The following is a 19,543-nucleotide window of genomic DNA, read 5'->3' as shown; positions in this document are numbered from 1 at the left end:
CTTGAAACCCTTAGACTCAAGAGCCTGTCTCCAAACCTCCAACCTCTCGTTAACACCGGCTCGCGACTCATCAATCAGAACTATGTCATCGGCGAATAGCATGCACCATGGCACATCCCCTTGAATATGGTGTGTTAACGCGTCCATCACTAGTCAGGACTATGTCCGGACTGAACGAACGGACTGAACTTACACCTCTCTCGCAGCCTCCCTAATATAGTCTGATGTCGCTGACCACATAGTGCTCGCGTCACCACTGCTCCTCCAAGCTCCCATAGCCGACAACTGCCCCTCCAACGCTTGGGCTTTATCCTTAGTTAAGACTTTCTTTAGCAGTAAAATTACTAAATATCTTTTCAAAAAATGGATGATGCCAAATCAATTCTCTTCTTCGTCAGCTAGTGGAAACAACTCAACTGGACCCAACTGATTTGCTTCTTCAGCACAAATTATTGTTACATTTCTCATATGTAAGCAAGAACGGGCACAAATGCAGAAAGGAAGAAACAGCTACATCAACTTTGTTGGAATACAACACTGTAAATGGTAAGGAAACTACTTTTGGAAAAGTTAATGAGGAGAATAAAGGGGTGAAATCCAGCTGTAGAAAGCCAAATAAGTGCGAGTATTTGCTTCAATAACCAATTGGACTTCCTGCTAACTGAGAGTTACAATTATGAGCTCTCTTCTGCATTAGTATCTGAAATGAGGTCTTCAAGTTCATCAATAATGGCATCATAGCAAAAGAGGTATTGCTCCTGAAATATACAGTAGTAATTTAGTACAGACATTTAGTAAGTACTTAAAAACCAAAGAGCAAAGATTAATTAAGAATACTGAAACACAGTAGCATAGATACTGAGGGCAAGGAATACCAAAAGAGTAAAAGAGAATATTAGCTGAAAACATGCAAGATGTTCAGCTTGAGTAGAACAAATTGTAAGACATTTCCTTTCCAATAATCTGAGCGGTTGAGAAGGCCAATGAAAGACTTTAAACATACACATCCATACATCATTGATCGAAGATGGACAAATAAGAACTAAAGGACACTGGGAACTACTCAAGTTGTGTGCGTTCTAAATACTTTCTAAAATTGATTGTCAGACATTACACCTCTAATGTTTTTGTTGTGTTTTCAGGCGCTTACAGAAAAAAATACACCAAAGATAAAAATATTTTGTGGACCTGCTCTTTGGGGGTAAACTGCACGGGTGAAAACAATAGGTTATCTTTTACAATATGTTTCATCAATACTGTTTAATTAATGTGGTTGCACTAAGTGATAAACAAAAAAGTGGCTAAATTTCTCAGGGAAAACATACATGGCACCTGCTACTTTAACTAACTAGAAAATATTGCATCCGCAGTTATACGCTTATGTAATATTGGCTGTATTATCAATAAAAAAACACTACATACAGCCATTAAACAATTTTAATAACGAGGATAAGCTGCTGTACCATGGTCTGCACCATCCCAATTCGCTGAGACCTAAAAACAGTTATCGTATTAATAAGATCTAGAGCAGACATATCTCCAACCATTATTTTTTGGATGGTATTATGGATAGCACAGTATGTACCAGTCCTACCAATACCTGCACTGAGCAAGAGAATGAGATGTCAGGCTTTAGAAAGGATCAATTACAGAATCTTTCTAGGTGCATTATAGGGAGGGTGATGACAGATACCTGCAGTGGACTACAATTGGTCCAAGACTGGGTGGGACACTAGATGTTTGTTTCAGTATTTCACGAACAGCAAGAGTGTCCTTTGGAACTCCGTGGTCAGGCCAGTCGGGGTATTGAATGTGTAAAACACACAAAGGTGGTTCTTTTGACTGGCACATAGCAAGGAGAAAAGATCACACATTTCTTGCCATCTCACTCATAATATGTGAAGAAGTTAACATTAACTATATATAAGGATGGCAATTGAGTGGGAGAACTGGGCAACAGTTACATACCATCATAGAAACTACTTATAAGACCAAAAGGTACTTCCACCAAAAGCACAAGTTTGAAGAAACAACATATCTGATATCATGATATGAAATAAATCATTTGCACCGCAAAGCGAAAGATTTAAGTTTTCTTTACTCCAGCCACGAAAATACAATGCCAGAATTGCTTGATGCAGATCCAAAAGAGATTGTCACAATAACTGTTGTACCAGTTGTGAAGCCTTGTCACACAACCAAATGCTTAATTCTACCTAAGCAGTCTATTTCCCCCTACAATATGGCTAGAGAAAAACTAGATCTGCTATACAGTCTCAACTACTACCAAGGGGTATAAACAATAGTAATTAAAACACAAGAAGATAAAGCGAAAATAACTAAGATTCTAGTTGCCCTCAAGTAAGGAAGAGGGCAAAAGGTGTTGTCATCTATCTCAAATAGTTTCCCGAGGCGTTGAAGATTGTAAGAAAAGGACCGAGTGCAGTCAGAAAGGATTTTCCACAGTAGAACAAAGTGCTTCGAAATGGGACTTTGAAAATAGTGAAAGAGGGATGGTGGAACCATCAAAGAATCTTTTTCCAGACAATGCTGCTTACTTAGATTTATAATGTTTATCTAGGATTGCTTAGAACTCTTGCTGCAACTAACACGAGGCCTTGAAACCAGACAAAAACTGGTTTTCAAAACCAAACCTGGATGGTTTCCAAACCAACTAGTCCTTCGGTTTGGTTTAAAAATCAAACACAGGTTTGGTTTTAAAACTAACAGGCCACAGGTTGAACCTAGAGCTGGAGTTGCATCAATCATAGACTTAAGAGGTGATGGAGAAACAAAAATGACACAATAGTATCCAGTTGATTGTTAAAGTCATTACTGATGGAAATCATCGTCTAATATTGCAAACTATTCCTCATATGCTGCAATTCCTTCTTATTCTTTCTCTCATAAAAATAGAACTCCTACTCTTGAGAGAACTTCTGCAAAAAGAGCTATGCATGATCATACAGCTTTAAAGAAGGGTATCCTAGAGGAAAGTACTCATAATACTGGTGCCGAAGTGTAGCAGTCTGGATATGTAAAATGGTGCAGAAATAAATAAAAAAGGTACATCAGCAACTCTCAGCCTCCATCAAAGAATAGGTAAATAGTCTTCGGCGGGTCCCATATCCATGCTCAATAACATAATAAGATTCTTCATGCTCTTTTCCTTGAGTACAACACGGACAGAGAATAATTTACTAACCTCAATATGGTTCACCTCCAGACATCGCAAAATCAATGAAGTCTGACTCGTCTTTATCCACTTCGTGACAATACATATATTGCCAAATCTTCTAGGACCACCATCTGCCTGAAAATAATCCCCACACTTGACCGTCTGCATTGCATTTTTCATAAAGAGGGAAGGATGAGATCATGAAAATGACGCAATCCAATTAAGACCAGCTTAATCACCTTATAAATGAAGTAAAAACCTACTGGAATAAAAAGCTTAAATTTATTCAGAGGTTAACAAGTTTTATAGAATGATTGAATGGAAAGGACTAGTAGTGTCTCTACTTGTGTGAAGAGTTAAATATAATCCAGATTACAGATCATGAAACAAGAAGGTCGCTATCTTCCCTTTTCGTTTGGCACGGGAAATTGTTTATCAGCTACTCAGGTTAGGAAGATGGAACGGAAAGAAGAACTTATTAAGTCTAAATTCCAATTCCAAAAAGGTAGCCAAGCCTTTGCTTGTTAGACTTTGCTAATCCTTCTGCAGTTCAAATAACCAGAGAACATACTCATGGAATTCTATGCCACCAGCACAAACCCCCCGAAAAACCATAATTCCACTGACATTACTCAGAAGTCCAAAAAAGTTATTGGATTCAGGTGACAAGCCTCTTAAATTGAGATTGGCTCTTCCTAAACAAAAATGAGCACAACCAACAAAATCCAAGTATAACAATTTTGAAACTAGAGAAAGACTAAGAATAAATAAATAAACAAACAAACAATCTGCGAAGCTTATTAGGAGGGAGATCTTGAGCTTTTTCCAGTGATCGAATAGGAACTGCATTTGGAACCTTTCCCAACAGAAGCTGATTCTATAGCAAACGTTATTCACCTTTAAGCTCGACATTCCTCACTAAGTCACAAGCTAGTGACTGCATAATATCCTTAATATCATATTCAAAGCCCACTTAAAACCAACTCCATCAAAAGATGCCCAAGCTCTCAAATAGTTAATACGAGAAACATATCCTACTGAGAAAGATTGACAGTGATGACTATTTTCAAATTCCAATAGACCTAAAACCCACCACCTCTGGTTAAGTTGGTGCCCAAAAGGATGATGTAAAAGAATGCAGGTAGAAAATGAGAAACTAATCTGTAATACCAACCAATTTGTTCCTTTCTGTATATGTTATTATACACACAGTGGAGTGAAACATAGGTTGCCAAACAAGAAGAAAGGCTAAGAATTTATCTCTACAGTTTCTTTCCCCTCACCCTATCTAACCACTTAAAAGATAGAAGAGTACACAGAAAGAGGACAAAATATCTCTAGCAAATATGCAAAAACCGTATCAAAGATACTTGCTTTCTGACAATATAAAAAAATGCTAGATCTAATTACAATGGATGATGCAGATCAAAAGATGAAAAATACGGAGAAGTTAGTATTTTACCTGTGAAGCAAATTTTAGATCAGAACCATTGTCACAAAATCTCAAATGTTTTGTCACAGAACAAGGATATCTTGTCTTGTTAACATTACAATGATTACCGGTAACTTATACAGTATTACAGTTAAATACCTTGTAATTGTCAACCAATTGGGTAAGCATCACAATCACAGGACAGTGATGCAGGATTATCATTTCCCAGAAGTCTTCAAAAGTGTGCGGTAGCGGACCTTGTGTTGCAATAAACTGAGACACGTTTTCGGATATCTACAACAAAAAGGAGCATTATAATAATCATGAAGCAGACTCGTGGAAGAGAGCTTGACATTTCCAAGAAAGCGTGGAGAAAAAGAAAGCACGGTTAACTAATTCTAAATGAAGGATGTAGAAGTCTACCTTAATGAAGCTTGCATTTATATATCCACTAGCTGATGGCCTATAGTCTTTACATGGGTCCAAAACAACCCTGTTATTGTCAACTGAGAAGAATGAAGCTTGATACAATTATTCACAAGTTAAAATGCACAGCTCCAAAGTCAAGAGAAAGATTAACAAACTGAACTGCATACATGGCAAAACATCAGTGTATCGATTTTTACTAATGTTTACGCTATCCAAAGCCACTGAGCATCTACTCTTCATTTCTGAAGCTCTCATCCTAGTTGCCTGAGTCATCAGAGATGTTCATGAAATTAATGCCACTTGCGGAGTGACATGATCACAAGCTAATAGTAACAAAGAAGCAAAAACAATAATTTTCTCAAGATATAAGAGAGCGGTCCTTTGACAAAAATTAGCTCAATAAATCTTAACTTTTAATAATTTTAAAACAACAACAATTACGCCCCAGTCCCAAACAAGTTGAGGTCGATGATATGAATCCTAACTTTTTTCATTAAGCTCAACTCATATCATCATCATTACCAAAATAAAATAAAGGTGAACATTAAAAAACAATATTTATATATATATATATATATATATATATATTAGTTCATTTATTCTGTCTACATCCTTTTACCTGGAGGCTGGAGCCACCACCAGAAACATCATAAAATGGATTCTCGGATTTTTTTGGATAACTAGATATAAATGAGAGCTGGAAACACTACATAAATGAACCCAATCACCAAAGGAGCTTCTCAATATTAACCTAAAACTATTGGAAGGTGCTTTTTGTTTTCTTCAAATAGACATTTAAGACCACCTAACGCCATATAATTCCATTTTTTTCTCATCGGAGTTGATACCCTGAGTGAGGCCTTTCCTATTATGTTCCACATCTCAAGTAAGAAAACAATATAGTCTGCTGAGTGTGCGATTGAGTATTAGAGCGACCTTACATCACCTATTCAGTCAAAGTTTTTCTTCTTCCCAAATTTACTATTCTTTCTATCCCTCTAGAATTCTTTACCATGTTAGATAGAGTAGCTCCAACTTATTTCTAGAATTTTGAACCATCTACTTCAGATTCAAACTGAAGATGCAAAGAAGGAGGGGGATAGAGCACGGTATGCACCAATCATCATAAAGGCCATTGCTAATGCAATAAGAACAATAAGGAAGGTAAAGTCACATCAATGAGGTGTATATATAATATGTTGCAGTCCAAAGAACAGCATCTTCTAAAGTTAAATAATCAAGTAGAGCCTAGAAGCAATCACTTAGGAACCAAGCCAAAGTAAAAAAATACGATTCTTGTCATTAAATTCCAGTAATTGCTTCCAATAACAGGAAACATCTTTTTTCCTAAAAAATGACTGGAAAATATCCAACTAAACCTCATTAATCACCCAAAACTTCAATCATACTACCAGTAAACTACTTCTCGTCTAGTTCTCGATCACTAACTAGCTGTGGTCGGCTCAGCTTCAATTGATTTGAGCTCCGTTCAAATGTCACAGCGACTTTATGTCTAGAACATTCATGATATTATCACCTACTATAAAATAACAATAAAATTGAGAAAAAGGTAGCATAATCTAGAAACAAAAAGGAAAAAAAAGGACCTGCAAAATCATGAACTCTTGGCGGATTTTTTCGGGAGCAGAAAACCGCTTGTCCTTAAAAACTTTGAGTGCTTCCAAGCAACAACGCTGCTGATCAGGAGATAGAACCACTCTCTTCGGAACCGAATCGTCGGAGAAATCAAAAGACTTGGTGGCCGCCGACGACAAGGGCTTACCGGCGGTATCCATCGCCGATCTCCGGCTTCGATTCTGAATGAAAAGTACGCTACCTTTGGCTCCGGATTCGCCTTTTTTTATTTATTTTGCTTTGTCTTCTTCTATTTGGGAGTTAGCAGAGTTCTGCTTTCGACAGAATCAAATATGTACTCAAAAGTCTCAAATTGAAATCCCATTTTCAGATTTTTGGTTAATATTTTGAATTACTATTTGCGTTCCCGTTTTAGTTAAATATTGGATATCCAACATTAAAATTAAACTTTATATTTAACACTTAGGCCCTTAACCAATAAACGATATCTTTCAAAGTTGTAGAAATGTAGAGTTGAGACAATTCATTTTTGTATGAATAGTAATCGTACTGCCATCTTTTTATGGAGAAAGAAAAAGTTTACATTACATTAATGTCTACCAAGTCATTTATTTGAAAACAATGTAAGTGATAGTCAGTTTCTTCATATTTTTTTGCTTATTTAACATCAAACCAAACGAATTATTATTGCTCTTTTAAATGTAACACCAAATAATACTAATTATTGTTGGTCTTTATAGGTATTTGTGTTATTTTTTATTTGTGAATTGAACAGTCGCCATTTATAATTTTATATAGGCTGCTGAAAGTTGAGATGATCTAGATATATAAACGATCACGCATTTTGTTACATCAGTTCGTGGCTGGACTATTGATTCATGTACACACCTAATTATTCATCAAGTCGAAATATCATAACTTTTTGCAACCTTTGTAAAAGGGTAACATTTATGTAAATGAGTTGGTGCTAATTAAATTAAGGCATTTTTTTCCAAGATAAACTAAATTAAGAAAGTATGTGACAAAATAAGCAGCCGGCTCTGCTATTTCATATATATGAGCTTTTTTCCTTTTTTTTTCACAGAAAAACCGGAAAGCACGTGTGAGTTGTGGCGGAGCCAAGTGTGCTTTATTAGGAGTTAATTATATACTATCACCTACCATGGTTAACTGATTTTATGCATTTAATTGGACAAAATATATAATTGGTCGGTCAGCCTAAACTAATGATATATGTCGACTAGCCAAATAGTATATTATATATATATATATATATATATATATATATATAACAACAACAAAATATATACATTTTGTCGGCTATTATTTTTAGGAGCGGCTAAAAATATATATTTTTCGGGCAAAATACAAAATTGGGTAATCAGCTTAAACAAATGACATTCGCTAGCCAAAAAATGTATATATAAAAAAAAATATATATATATATATATATATATATAGATAGATATATAGATAATCACATATATTTCATGTGAGAAGAACTTGTACATTGCGAGGAAACTGCAGGTTTGGACTATTGTACATGATAGGGTCAAAGAATACAATTCAAAGCGTAGAATTTGTCCAACACGTATGAGTAGTACTCTTTATAAACACCAAAAAACCATGCAAATCCAATAAACAAGAAATTCAACAATAGCATCTGCACAAGAAGAGAGAAGAAAATGAGTGATCAAACAACAACCATTATGAATCTACCACTCTCAATTATGGAAAATATTCTCTTAAACCTATCACCAAAAACAATCTTCATTTGCAGGAGTGTTTGCAAGTCTTGGTTAAACCTAATTTCACTGCCTGATTTTTCCAAACTTCATCTCTCAAAATCCCATGCTAACCTTTTCATCTACTTTTCTCAGAGTTCCTGGGGTGAACTTCCCTCAACAAGTGTTTTCAAGTTTGTAAATTTTGAAGATACACCTCGTTATCATAATTTCATATATGAACCAAATCTTGACCTCGACATGAAACCCAACTTTCCAGATGTTGATTTCTCTCTAGTTGGCTCAATCCATGGTCTTGTTTGCCTATTCCGTATGCACTGTGATAGTGGTCTTGACGATGTTTATATTTTCAATCCAACTACTCGAGAATATATCACTCTTCCTGAGGTTAAAGGGCTAAGAAAGTACCCAAATTTAGTCACTTATGGCTTTGGGTTAGATCCTGTGAGAATGGAATACAAAGTGGTAAGAATTTATCAAGTAGAAACTCATGATCCTGCAAAAGGAGCATATTACACATCGGAAGTTCAAGTGTACACTCTTGGGACAGGGTCTTGGAGAAGTATAGGCAATGTCAAGCTATGTTTTGGATGTCGAGATTTTGGGGTATATTTGAATGGAAAGCTTCATTGGTTAGTTGGAGATGTTGATGGAAATGAGTCAATCTGTTTCATTGACATGCAGGATGAGTTATCTCACACCTTTTCCACTGCTCCTGGATTTAACAAAGAAAACTGCCCAAATCTTCTAAATCTTGGAGTGTTGGGAAATCATCTTTGCATATGTGACAATAATGCAGAAAGTCATCTTGATGTGTGGGTGATGAAGGAATATGGAGTGACAAGTTCTTGGAGCGAAGAAATTGTCATAAACATAACACCAGAATGGAATTGGATTTGCTAACAAATGATACAAGTCTTGAAAGTTTTCCAAGATGGAGAGATCTTGTTTCAGTGGTGGGAAGATGTCTTGTTTACTTATCATCCTGAGAAGAAAACTTTGACCAAAATCGAGTATTTTAGTGGTAACTTCTGTACTTTCTGGGCCTCTACTCACATCTCAAACTTACTTTCACTCAAGAATTTTGGCACGGAAGTTGTCCGCACTTTGTAAATTCTACTAGCAGCTTTGGTAGATCAATTGAAGAGGGGGGAGGGGAGGGGGGGATACAGTAAAAAGAATGATATAATCTGGGTTCAACAGAAACAATTCTTGTTTATTGCATTACAAAAATCATTTTCCAGCCACTCATACCATGGCACTGTATGTATGGAAACACTGTGAAATTGAAGACAGTTCATCTAGATTAAGACAAGAGGGGAAGGAGCTACACTTCGAAGGAGTCAAGAATAGCCTCTAGAGTTTTCGGTGATGAAGACCACTGTTTGTCACTGGCACTGACCACAAAGAGGACAACAGTATTTCCCTTCGCCGTTGCCTTTGCTAGGTTGTGCGATCCAGTAAGAGCATATGGAGTTTCAAGAACGTACTTGTAATACTGCGAGCACAAAAGACAGAAGTATTCTATTCATCAGGAGGTTTAGAGAGCAACTGTTGCAGATAATAGGAAGACCAAGTGCATAGAAATACATTGTTCTATGGAATACTTAGAAAACATATAGGAGTCTCGAGTAGCATACTTTTTTGGCAGATAAAACAATCATGTCCCTTATAAAAGCACATGATTCAGAGCACTAACAGAGAAACCATTATTTTAGAACCAGAATTTGATTTTTTTTCCAGGAAAAACATAACTATGCTGCTCCTAACATTTGCTAAATCAGGGTGTTACGTACTGTCGGGGCAGAAGATAAAACCTATGGATAATTTTCTTCATGCCATTTTCCCCGCTGAGATTTTAAGGTATTATCTAAGAAACTTAGTCAGGACTCATTTCCTACCATGCTTCAGTATAGCTTTGAGTAAACCATCAGATAAGGGAGAAAAGATAATTTTTTCAATATGATAAATGGTTGCGAAAAAAGAAAAGGACTATCACCGTTAGATCACCACGTTTCTCTATAGAAGTCTCAAGGAGTTCATCTGGATCCAATGTGTTTCCTGTGACAAAAGGACCAAGAGAAGCAATAACTTTCTCAGGGGTCCCAATGTCTTCAATAGTTGCATTAGGTTTGTTTGTGAGACGGATCAAAGGAGAAGCCACCACTTGAACTTTACCCTGTTTTTCATCTTCAAACTTCACCTCCACCCACGGCTCTGCACATTTGGGTTGGCAATAATTTCCAGATAATATGTTAGCTACACGAGTTTGTTTCCAGGTTGGAGGAAGAATAAACGTGTAAGGCTGCACATTTCCTGCAACCAACTAAATATAAAACATCATAAGCACCTGCCGGAGAAATAAATGTAGGAAAAAAGAGACGATTTTATGCAAATCATAAGCTTCATAGACATATCAAGAAGAAATTAAATAAACTAAAAAAAAGAAAAAAAGAAGTACTAGAAATGTTATAACTAGGAAATTGGCATCAACTTGATTGGGCAAACAACCGTAATAGGCGACAGGCACATAAGAAATGAAGCGCTAATATAGAAAACACTCTGATTGCACTCTCATATCTGAACTTGCTCATCGCTCAGCAAGGACGCAGTCCACACCACAGAAGAGATACTTACAAATTGATCCAGCGTTACTGCCAACACCATTTATTTATCCAAAAAAACTACAACAGCATCATATGGCAGAATATTTTACTCAAACAAAAACTTGAGCAGCAACAATATTGCAAGGTTACAATGGACTAGGTTTTTTTTGACCAAATGTTCCATAGTATCAGCAAATGCATTATAACATGGCTCCGACCTGTCACTCCGTTGTCATATCTTAGGTTTTACACAAGTTTCATGCTGACAAGCAGAGAATAGTTTTTCTTTCTGACTACACTATATAATCTCGAAGGAGTTTAGAACTTGTTTTTGAGATGATAAATTCCTCAAAAGCAATGAGAATACAAGTATTAAATCATTTTAGGCTTGGGCTTTAAACTATGCAAATTCCAGAATACAGGTAATTTGGCACCTAAGAGGTAGTCTATCAAAGAATTACAAAGAATTAGAGACTTGTCTTCTGTCCACTTTTACAGCTATATTGCTTCTGGATCCACTTAACTTTGCTCAAGCTTCTAGTTCTAATACAATCAATATTCTTACAGATTAATGAGCTTGTTATCAGGATATTGCTCGCAGAAGCTTCTAGCAAAATAGCAGGCGATATGTCACAAATTACTTCAAAATGCTTTGCTTATAACTTCAGGTGCAAAACTATTAAAAACAACAGCTGAAATTCAAGTCATGTATATGCTGAAGTGCTGAACTTGAACATGCTGAAATTGAGAATTTTAGAGGATAGAGGTGGTTCATCCACAATAGAAAAAGCCAAATAGTTTGCTTCCATATTGACCAAATTTGCCTTAGATAAAGATAGATATAAAAAGCCAATGGTTTTACAAATACAAGTTTTTTAGGATAAAGTTTATACAACATATAGTTATGAGCTTGCATCTCAAACCACATAAATGTTTGTGTTGCTATAAATCATGAGTAAAATGGTTAAATTGTTTGTAAAAATAGAAATGTATCATTCTTTCTGGAAGAGGCTTACATCACATAAAGTGGGATAGAGGGAGTAGTAAAAAGATTAATCAAAATTATGAACCTTTTCCTGACCCTGGAGTGACAATTCTTGCCCAAAATTGAGAAAGAAAGTGGTACCGTTAGTCCAAACAAATAATTGAGGACAAATTAAGACAATACGAAACTACCCAAAAAAATCAAATGAAGAAAACGGTTGAAGAGTCTACATAATACCGGCACGAAGAGCAGGGGTGTCTTTAGGAGTGGCTTTGAAGAGAACAAAAGAAGAGTCAGTAGGAGAAGGAGGCAGGTAAGAACCAACTGCAACTTCTCGAGCAATGGAAGGCGGAGGAGGAGGAGATAAGACCAGTGGCATTACACAAAGTCCAACATTCATGAAATCTCTTCTCGATAATGATAGATCTATGTTGTTTTTCTTCAAACTTTGCTGGGTTTTTGCAGATGTGAATAATGGTGGATCTGAATTTGAGAAGATTGAGGACAATGGCTTCACTGAAGAAAACGCCATGTTTGTGTGTGTGTGTGTGGAGAAACGCATGTGGCAGTGGTTATTAGGTAGTTGGGGTTCCCGCTTTTATCCATTTGGGATGAGGTCTGACTCGGCCGTACGTATCTTTGTGTTTTTCGGCAATTTTATTTGGTTGTTAAAAACAAAAATAGAAATACTCAAAAAATGTTATAAAATAAAAGCAACTTAGTAAAACATGAACAAGACATGTTGTTATGAAATAAAAGCAATTTAGTAAAACATGAACAAGAAATGGAGATAGAGAGAAGGAAGAGATTTTCTTCTTCAATTGTGTGTATTTTCTTATCTATTACAAGGCATTTATATAGGCATGAAAAGTGAAGAAAAATATGTCATTGAATATATCATTAAGCATAGAAATATGTCATTGAATATGTCATTAAGCATTTGAGAAGATCATGGAGGAAGAGTAGACATCCACCATAATTTGATTTTTCTTATAACACTCCCCTTTGGATGTCCATAGATATTGTGTCTCGTTAAAACCTTATTAGGAAAAAACCCTATGGGAAAAAAAAATCCTAATGAAGGAAAAAGAGTACACATGTTTAGAAATCCGCCTTTTGGTTGCCTCGTTAAAAATCTTGCAAGAAAAACCCAGTGGGACAAAATCTTGTAAGGGAAAAAGAGTACAACGTGTATTAACTCCCCCTGATGAGAGCATCAATTCACATCCTTGAGCCTTCGCATCCCAATCTTGTACACTAGTTTGTTGACGTCGGTAGAGATTTGGTGAACAGATTAGCCATATTATCACTTGAAAGGATCTGTTGCACATTGATATCACCATTCTTTTGAAGATCATGTGTGAAAAATAACTTTGGTTAAATTTGCTTTGTCCTATCCCCTTTATAATTCCTCCCTTTCAATTGGGCTATGCATGCTGCATTGTCTTCATACAAAATTGTGGGTAGTTTGTCACACTTCAAAACACATTTGTCTCGAATAAGGTGTATTATAGACCTCAGCCATACACATTCTTGACTTGCTTCATGAATAGCAATTATCTCAGCATAATTAGATGAAGTAGCCACGGTTGATTGCTTAGTCGATCGCCAAGATAGGGCAGTGCCTCCATATGTAAACACATAGTCTGTTTGAGATCGAGCCTTGTGTGGGTCATATAAATACCCAGCATCGGCATAACCAACAAGATCGGGACTACAATCATTGCCATAAAATAATCTCATATCGGTAGTCCCTTTTAAATACCGCAATATGTGTTTGATTCCATTCCAATATCTCCTTGTAGGAGCAAAGCTATATCTTGTTAAGACATTAACTGAAAAAGTTATGTCAGACCTTGTAATGTTAGAAAGATATATTAGTGCTCTAATTGCACTAAGATATGGTACTTCAGGACCAATAAGCTCTTCATTATTTTTATGAGGTCGGAATGGATGTGCTTTATCCATATATAATCGCTTTAAAATCATTTTAGTGTATGCTGATTGAAGGACAAAAATTCCATCTTTCATATACTTAATTTGTAGACCAAGACAAAATTCTGTCTTTCCAAGATCTTTCATTTCAAATTCTTTCTTTAAATAGTCTACTACTTTAGGAAGCTCTACTGCTTTAGGAAGCTCCCTAGGAGTTCCAATGATATTTAAATCATCAACATACACGGTGATTATAACAAATTTAGATCCAGATCTTTTTATAAAGATACAAGGACAAATTGAATCCTTCTTGTACCCTTCTTTCAACAGGTACTCACTCAGGCGACTATACCACATGCGCACTGATTGTTTCAATCCGTATAAGAATTTTTAAAGCTTTATTTAATAAATTTCTTGGAAACCTTAATATGCTTCAGAACAATTTAAATCATTCAATGATTTCCATTATATGCATATCACGTTTTTCTTGTATTGCTAGATTAAAACCTGAAATGGCGACATCCACCACAGGAGAACATGTCTCTATATAATCAATGCTAGGATATTTACAAATTTTCTTGTGACACAAGTCGTCTTTATGTTTATCGACTTGCCTTTTTTTCCCGTACAAGAACGCATTTATACCTCCACTGGCTTTATATTTTCAGGTGTTGGGACTATCCGTCCAACTTCATATTTTTCAGGTGAAATCAATTTTCATTGCGTATTTTTCATTTGGCCAATCATTTATCTGTCTAAATTTCGTGATAGATTTGAGCTCAAGATCCTCATCAATATTAATAATATTGAGCGCTACATTATACTAACAATATCATCGACGATCATTTTATATCGGTTCTACTATTACCCAATAAAGACATAACTTATTGAGATCTCTTTATTTTATTATTTTCAGGTACCTTAGCCTTTCCCGTGAGGTCTTATGAAGTGTTATGTCGTGGTGCTTTTCTAGAGCACTTGCCTCCTTATTATGACCATCTTAAACATTTGCTCCTCTCCTTTTTCAAGGAGTTTTATCTTTGGAATCGATTAGTCTATTATGCTTCATGCATGCCAGACTCTATGCATTATGAACTTTATTTTATTTGGAGTATTAGCAGCTGAATATGATATTTAACTTTGGGTCAGCAAATACGTCTGGCAATATTTTGCAAATGAATTATCCCTTGAACTTCAAGTTCACATTTTCTCATACGAGGATCTAGATATACTCATAATAATTCATTACATGTATTACTTTTTCAGCTGCCCATTTTCTCCCCATATTGTTGGGATCACCGACACATATACCTAGCCTTATTTGGGGATCCATCTTTGTACATTGTGGTGGAACAATTAAATCATATAGCACATTCATATTTCTAGATGGAAATTATTTGGTTCCTGACCCTGAACCGATTGTGATAGAGAGAACTTATCTTAATTTGGCTAGATGCGTACAAGTGCTGTTGTATATTAAATAATACATTACATACCAAATTTTATTTTGGCAATTTTGTTCTCATAACTAATGGTTTAGCTATAATTGGAGGCATACAATTTCTGCTAAACCAACCTGGATTTAAACCAGTATTATCAAGATAAATAATCATAATTTATATTTTGGAACTGTGCTCTAATAATTTGAGCAATCAATCTTGCAAAAACCAAATTGCAAGTTGATAACAAATGCACATATGACCAAAGAATAGATACATCTATTAAAATTATATAATAGTAAACGGTCGACATGGCAGGTGACTGGGCCCATATATTTATTACTTTTTATTAGTTCCAGAAATCAAAGGATTCAATCCCAACTTTAACTGATATATCATGAGGATAAGCAGCACAAGAGAATTCTTGAAGAATCTTATATTTCTTCAATATATGTCAATGTAATTCTCAATTAATTTTTCGCATTATAATTGAACCGAGATGGTCAACTGGTCATGCCAACTAATATTTGTTTTAGTAAACCTCTAGTTTACTTGTGACATATGATTCCATCATCATGCTTATATTTGTGTAGTACAAATAAAAAAAAATCGGGTAATCTTTCATATTTATCCGTTATGATTATAGAAATATAAAAATATTCAATATTCCTTTCATTTATAGTCTCAATATGCCAACCACTTTGACTTATACATTTGAAACTCAAAAAGTTTCTTTTGAGACTTTACAATATCAATGTCGTGAATACTTTTATTCATCCGGATAGTAACAAATTAATTTTTTCGGAGCTCTTAATAATTTTTGTACTACAAAATCTTTTGTCACACCATTCATATAGTAAATGTCTCATTCATGGAGAAAATTATATCATAATAAATTGTCATTGTCAAAATCATCATAAGCAAAGTCATTTTTTGTTGCTTTAATTTTGCCTTTAATAACCTTCTATAAGGCACAACAAAATATTTTTTGGCGTATCACATGTACGCGACCAATGACATATTCATGTAACCACACAATAATATTTATTCTCTTTATTTCACTCAAACCTCCCTCAGAGGTGAGTTGTTTGGTATTCATCCAATCATGCATTGCATGTCTTTATTCATTACTTTTATCACATATTACAACATTCACCTTTAAGAATGGGTCTGCATTCTCAATGCTTATCACAAGTCACATTCTCTTCAATGAATGTATCATAATCGGCGGCGTGCTTTATTATTTTACATATCAATTTGATGGTAAACATTGCCTTCACATTTTGGCAATGTTTACCTCTTGAGTTAAACTATTCATAATGTCATTTGGATATAATTCTCAACAATAGACTTTCATTTACTCAAATCAGCTAAGTAATTAGTGTCAAACAGATATATGAAAATACAAAATAATATTGAAAATTCACATGTGGTCTTTGTTGCAATAAGCTTACTTCAAGATGAAAGTGATATGACTAGAACATTAAAGAAAAATAATGTATCAAATAGAATAATATAGTACTACTACTTACCATGCACTTTTATGGAAACTAAGTATTATGCTCTCTAGAAAAATAAAGAGATATAGCAGAACCTTTAATTGAAAAAATCATTGACAATATTTTTAACATTAATGAAAAAGTCAATACTGGGATGACTCTACCATCTTGTTGCCTCCCACATCAGTTATAAAATAGGAGCAGTTATGTATTTTAAGTCACAAGAAACTAAACCCTTTTTTTTTATTTATTTAATAGAATGTACTAAGAATATCGTGTACAAATAATGAAAAATTGGGTTGCAGAGATACAAACTCACTCAATTTTTCAATATACGAGAATTAAAAGTTTTGATCGGCCAATGCTAATTCAAAATATTTTTCCATTTGGATTGTATATTTATTTATCAATAACGTATGCTAGTTGTGCTATTAAGATTACCCGAGAGAAACTTACCTCACATTACCTTTTCAAAAGTCAGAATGGCGCATGATGGTCAAGCATATATTTTATAGGAAAACGTTCAGTTAAAGGGAAACTTTACATAAGGTTCTTATTTTTTTTTTTTAACTAAGGAACCAAAGTTCCTCAAATGACTTTGCAAAAGCTGTAGTAGCTCCCCAATTTCTTGTACTTCTTTTGATCTTTGGTTTAGTATGTAACTCTTGGCTGCATCATTATATACTTATGATTCTTATAATAAGATCTATATAACCAGGATACGAGATGAAAAAGATCAGACCAAACTTACAACAAATATTAGAAACTCGTTCATTGAAATGGATATTGATAATGCAACAAAATAAAATAAGTAAAATATGGAGTAGTAATTAGTTTACATTTAAGTATTTTCCTTTGTAAAGTAAAATACTTAAGAATATAAATGGATTTGTAAGAAGAAAATACTTAGCATTGGAAACTTTCATAACAAATAAAGAACCTATGAGAAAAATGAATAAGAAAATGAATTAATTAAAAAGGATTAGAAAGCGTATCTTAGCATTAGCATTATAAGCCGTATCACAGTGTACTGGTCTCCTCAACCCTATTGTTACTTCAGTTATGTTTGATACCATTCTTTGAAATTGCTAAATGAGAAAGAAAAGCTTATCTCTTCAAGATGAATATTAGGCACGGCAGGAACATGCCTTTACTGATGTAGGACAATTTTGTAGATGTAAGTAACTCAATTGATTAGGGTATCGTGCTGATAACGTGTTATAAAATAAAAGCAACTTAGTAAAACATGAACAAGACATGTTGTTATGAAATAAAAGCAATTTAGTAAAACATGAACAAGAAATGGAGATAGAGAGAAGAAAGAGATTTTCTTCTTCAATTGTGTGTATTTTCTTATCTATTACAAGGCCTTTATATATGCATGAAAAGTAAAGAAAAATATATCATTGAATATGTCATTAAGCATAGAAATATGTCATTGAATATGTCATTAAGCATTTGAAAAGATCATGGAGGAAGAATAGACATCCACCACAATTTAATTTTTCTTATAACAAAAATTTCATTTTTCTCCAAACTTTTATGTTATAAAAGATAATAAAATTATTTAATTTTGAAATCTCAAGTGATATTCGTATTTCATTAACTAAAGTTATAAAAAAGCTAACACAAGGCTTTTATCTCTTCGAGTCCAAGTTAACAAGAGTTTTTTACGTTTCACATTTCTCGTTAGAACTTACAATAAGTTACGCTAAAGTTACGCTAAGTGATAGATTATTTTTCGATTATTATGTATGTAATAATAAATATATAAATATATGGCTTTTTTATAGAAGTAATTTTACAAGGAATATACTATTATAATGATGAATAGTGTTGTTATTGGTCAAATGTTGGTATAGAAAGATAAAATATAACATAAAAATTCAATTCCAATGAAAATTTGTCCGTCATAAATGTTAATATAAAAGGTGTTTACTGTAGAGAGGCGTGTTGGATGCGCATTTGATTTTTCGGGTTGGTTTTGCATTATTCTTTTTGGTTTTGAAAATTTGGCGTCCAACTCGAACCAAAATAAATTTGATTTGATTCGATTTTTTCCTTTTCGGTTAGATTTTTTCAGTTTGTTTTTTCGGCTATTCAGTTTATATAAGAAAAGACGAATCTAAGTTGTTCAAATATTAGTGTATATTTATAGAATATTTTCCACCAACAACAAAGTCACGAAGAAACTCTGAGTAATCGTGTATTAGTAACAGCCAGTGACATATCCTTTTGTTGGAAACATATACTGGTATTTCCACACATAAACAGGAGAAAAGAGATAAAATTGGGTATAGCTAATCTGCTACTTGATAGTAGCAAACCTGTTGTTGTATGTAAAAGAAAGAAAAGTAGACAAAACAAAAGAAAGAAAAGTCAAAAAGAGATGAACTTATGATGTAAGCGCTTACATATGCATTTTTATGATGTATGCGCTTACATCGACATTCTTATGATATAAGCGCTTACGTCGGCAGGGCATTCAAATGTCTAGGGTATGCATTTTCATTTGCAAATCATCCATCAACTTCTTCTTTTTCTCTTCAATTAATAAAGAACTATTCTTTGTGTGGCCGTGGAGTAGGCAAAAATTGCCGAACCACGTAAATCTTCTCTTGTCTTGTCTTGTGCAATTTATTGTTTTTCTCTTTCAAATATTTTTCCCTTCTATTAGCCTAACACGCTTCCTAATAGTA

General features: G+C 34.4%; 3 protein-coding genes across 3 annotated transcripts; 1 reads left to right on the top strand and 2 right to left on the bottom strand.

Moving 5' to 3' along the window:
• Positions 1-417: 417 nt before the first annotated feature.
• On the bottom strand, positions 418-6,996 carry LOC104103554 (protein-tyrosine-phosphatase PTP1-like). The gene is made up of 8 exons (XM_009611471.4): positions 6,647-6,996; positions 5,207-5,303; positions 5,034-5,116; positions 4,770-4,904; positions 3,206-3,340; positions 1,694-1,842; positions 1,464-1,605; positions 418-758 (listed from the first exon to the last, which is right to left on the bottom strand). Exons 1-8 carry the CDS (start codon positions 6,833-6,835, stop codon positions 675-677), a joined length of 1,014 nt encoding a protein of 337 aa, XP_009609766.1. The 5' UTR covers positions 6,836-6,996; the 3' UTR covers positions 418-674.
• Positions 6,997-8,365: 1,369 nt separating this feature from the next.
• LOC104103555 (F-box protein CPR1-like) lies at positions 8,366-9,283 on the top strand. Its single transcript, XM_009611472.3, has one exon. The coding sequence runs from the start codon at positions 8,366-8,368 to the stop codon at positions 9,281-9,283; it is 918 nt and encodes a 305-aa protein (XP_009609767.3).
• Positions 9,284-9,575: 292 nt separating this feature from the next.
• LOC104103556 (psbP domain-containing protein 6, chloroplastic) lies at positions 9,576-12,597 on the bottom strand. The gene is made up of 3 exons (XM_009611473.4): positions 12,209-12,597; positions 10,380-10,696; positions 9,576-9,878 (listed from the first exon to the last, which is right to left on the bottom strand). Exons 1-3 carry the CDS (start codon positions 12,531-12,533, stop codon positions 9,708-9,710), a joined length of 813 nt encoding a protein of 270 aa, XP_009609768.1. The 5' UTR covers positions 12,534-12,597; the 3' UTR covers positions 9,576-9,707.
• Between the last annotated feature and the right edge of the window lie 6,946 nt (positions 12,598-19,543).

The sequence above is a fragment of the Nicotiana tomentosiformis genome, chromosome 6 (genome assembly GCF_000390325.3).
Source record: "Nicotiana tomentosiformis chromosome 6, ASM39032v3, whole genome shotgun sequence".
NCBI classification, from domain to species: domain Eukaryota; kingdom Viridiplantae; phylum Streptophyta; class Magnoliopsida; order Solanales; family Solanaceae; genus Nicotiana; species Nicotiana tomentosiformis.
Note: the sequence above shows the minus strand (reverse complement) of the source record. Positions and strands in the feature narration are given on the sequence as shown.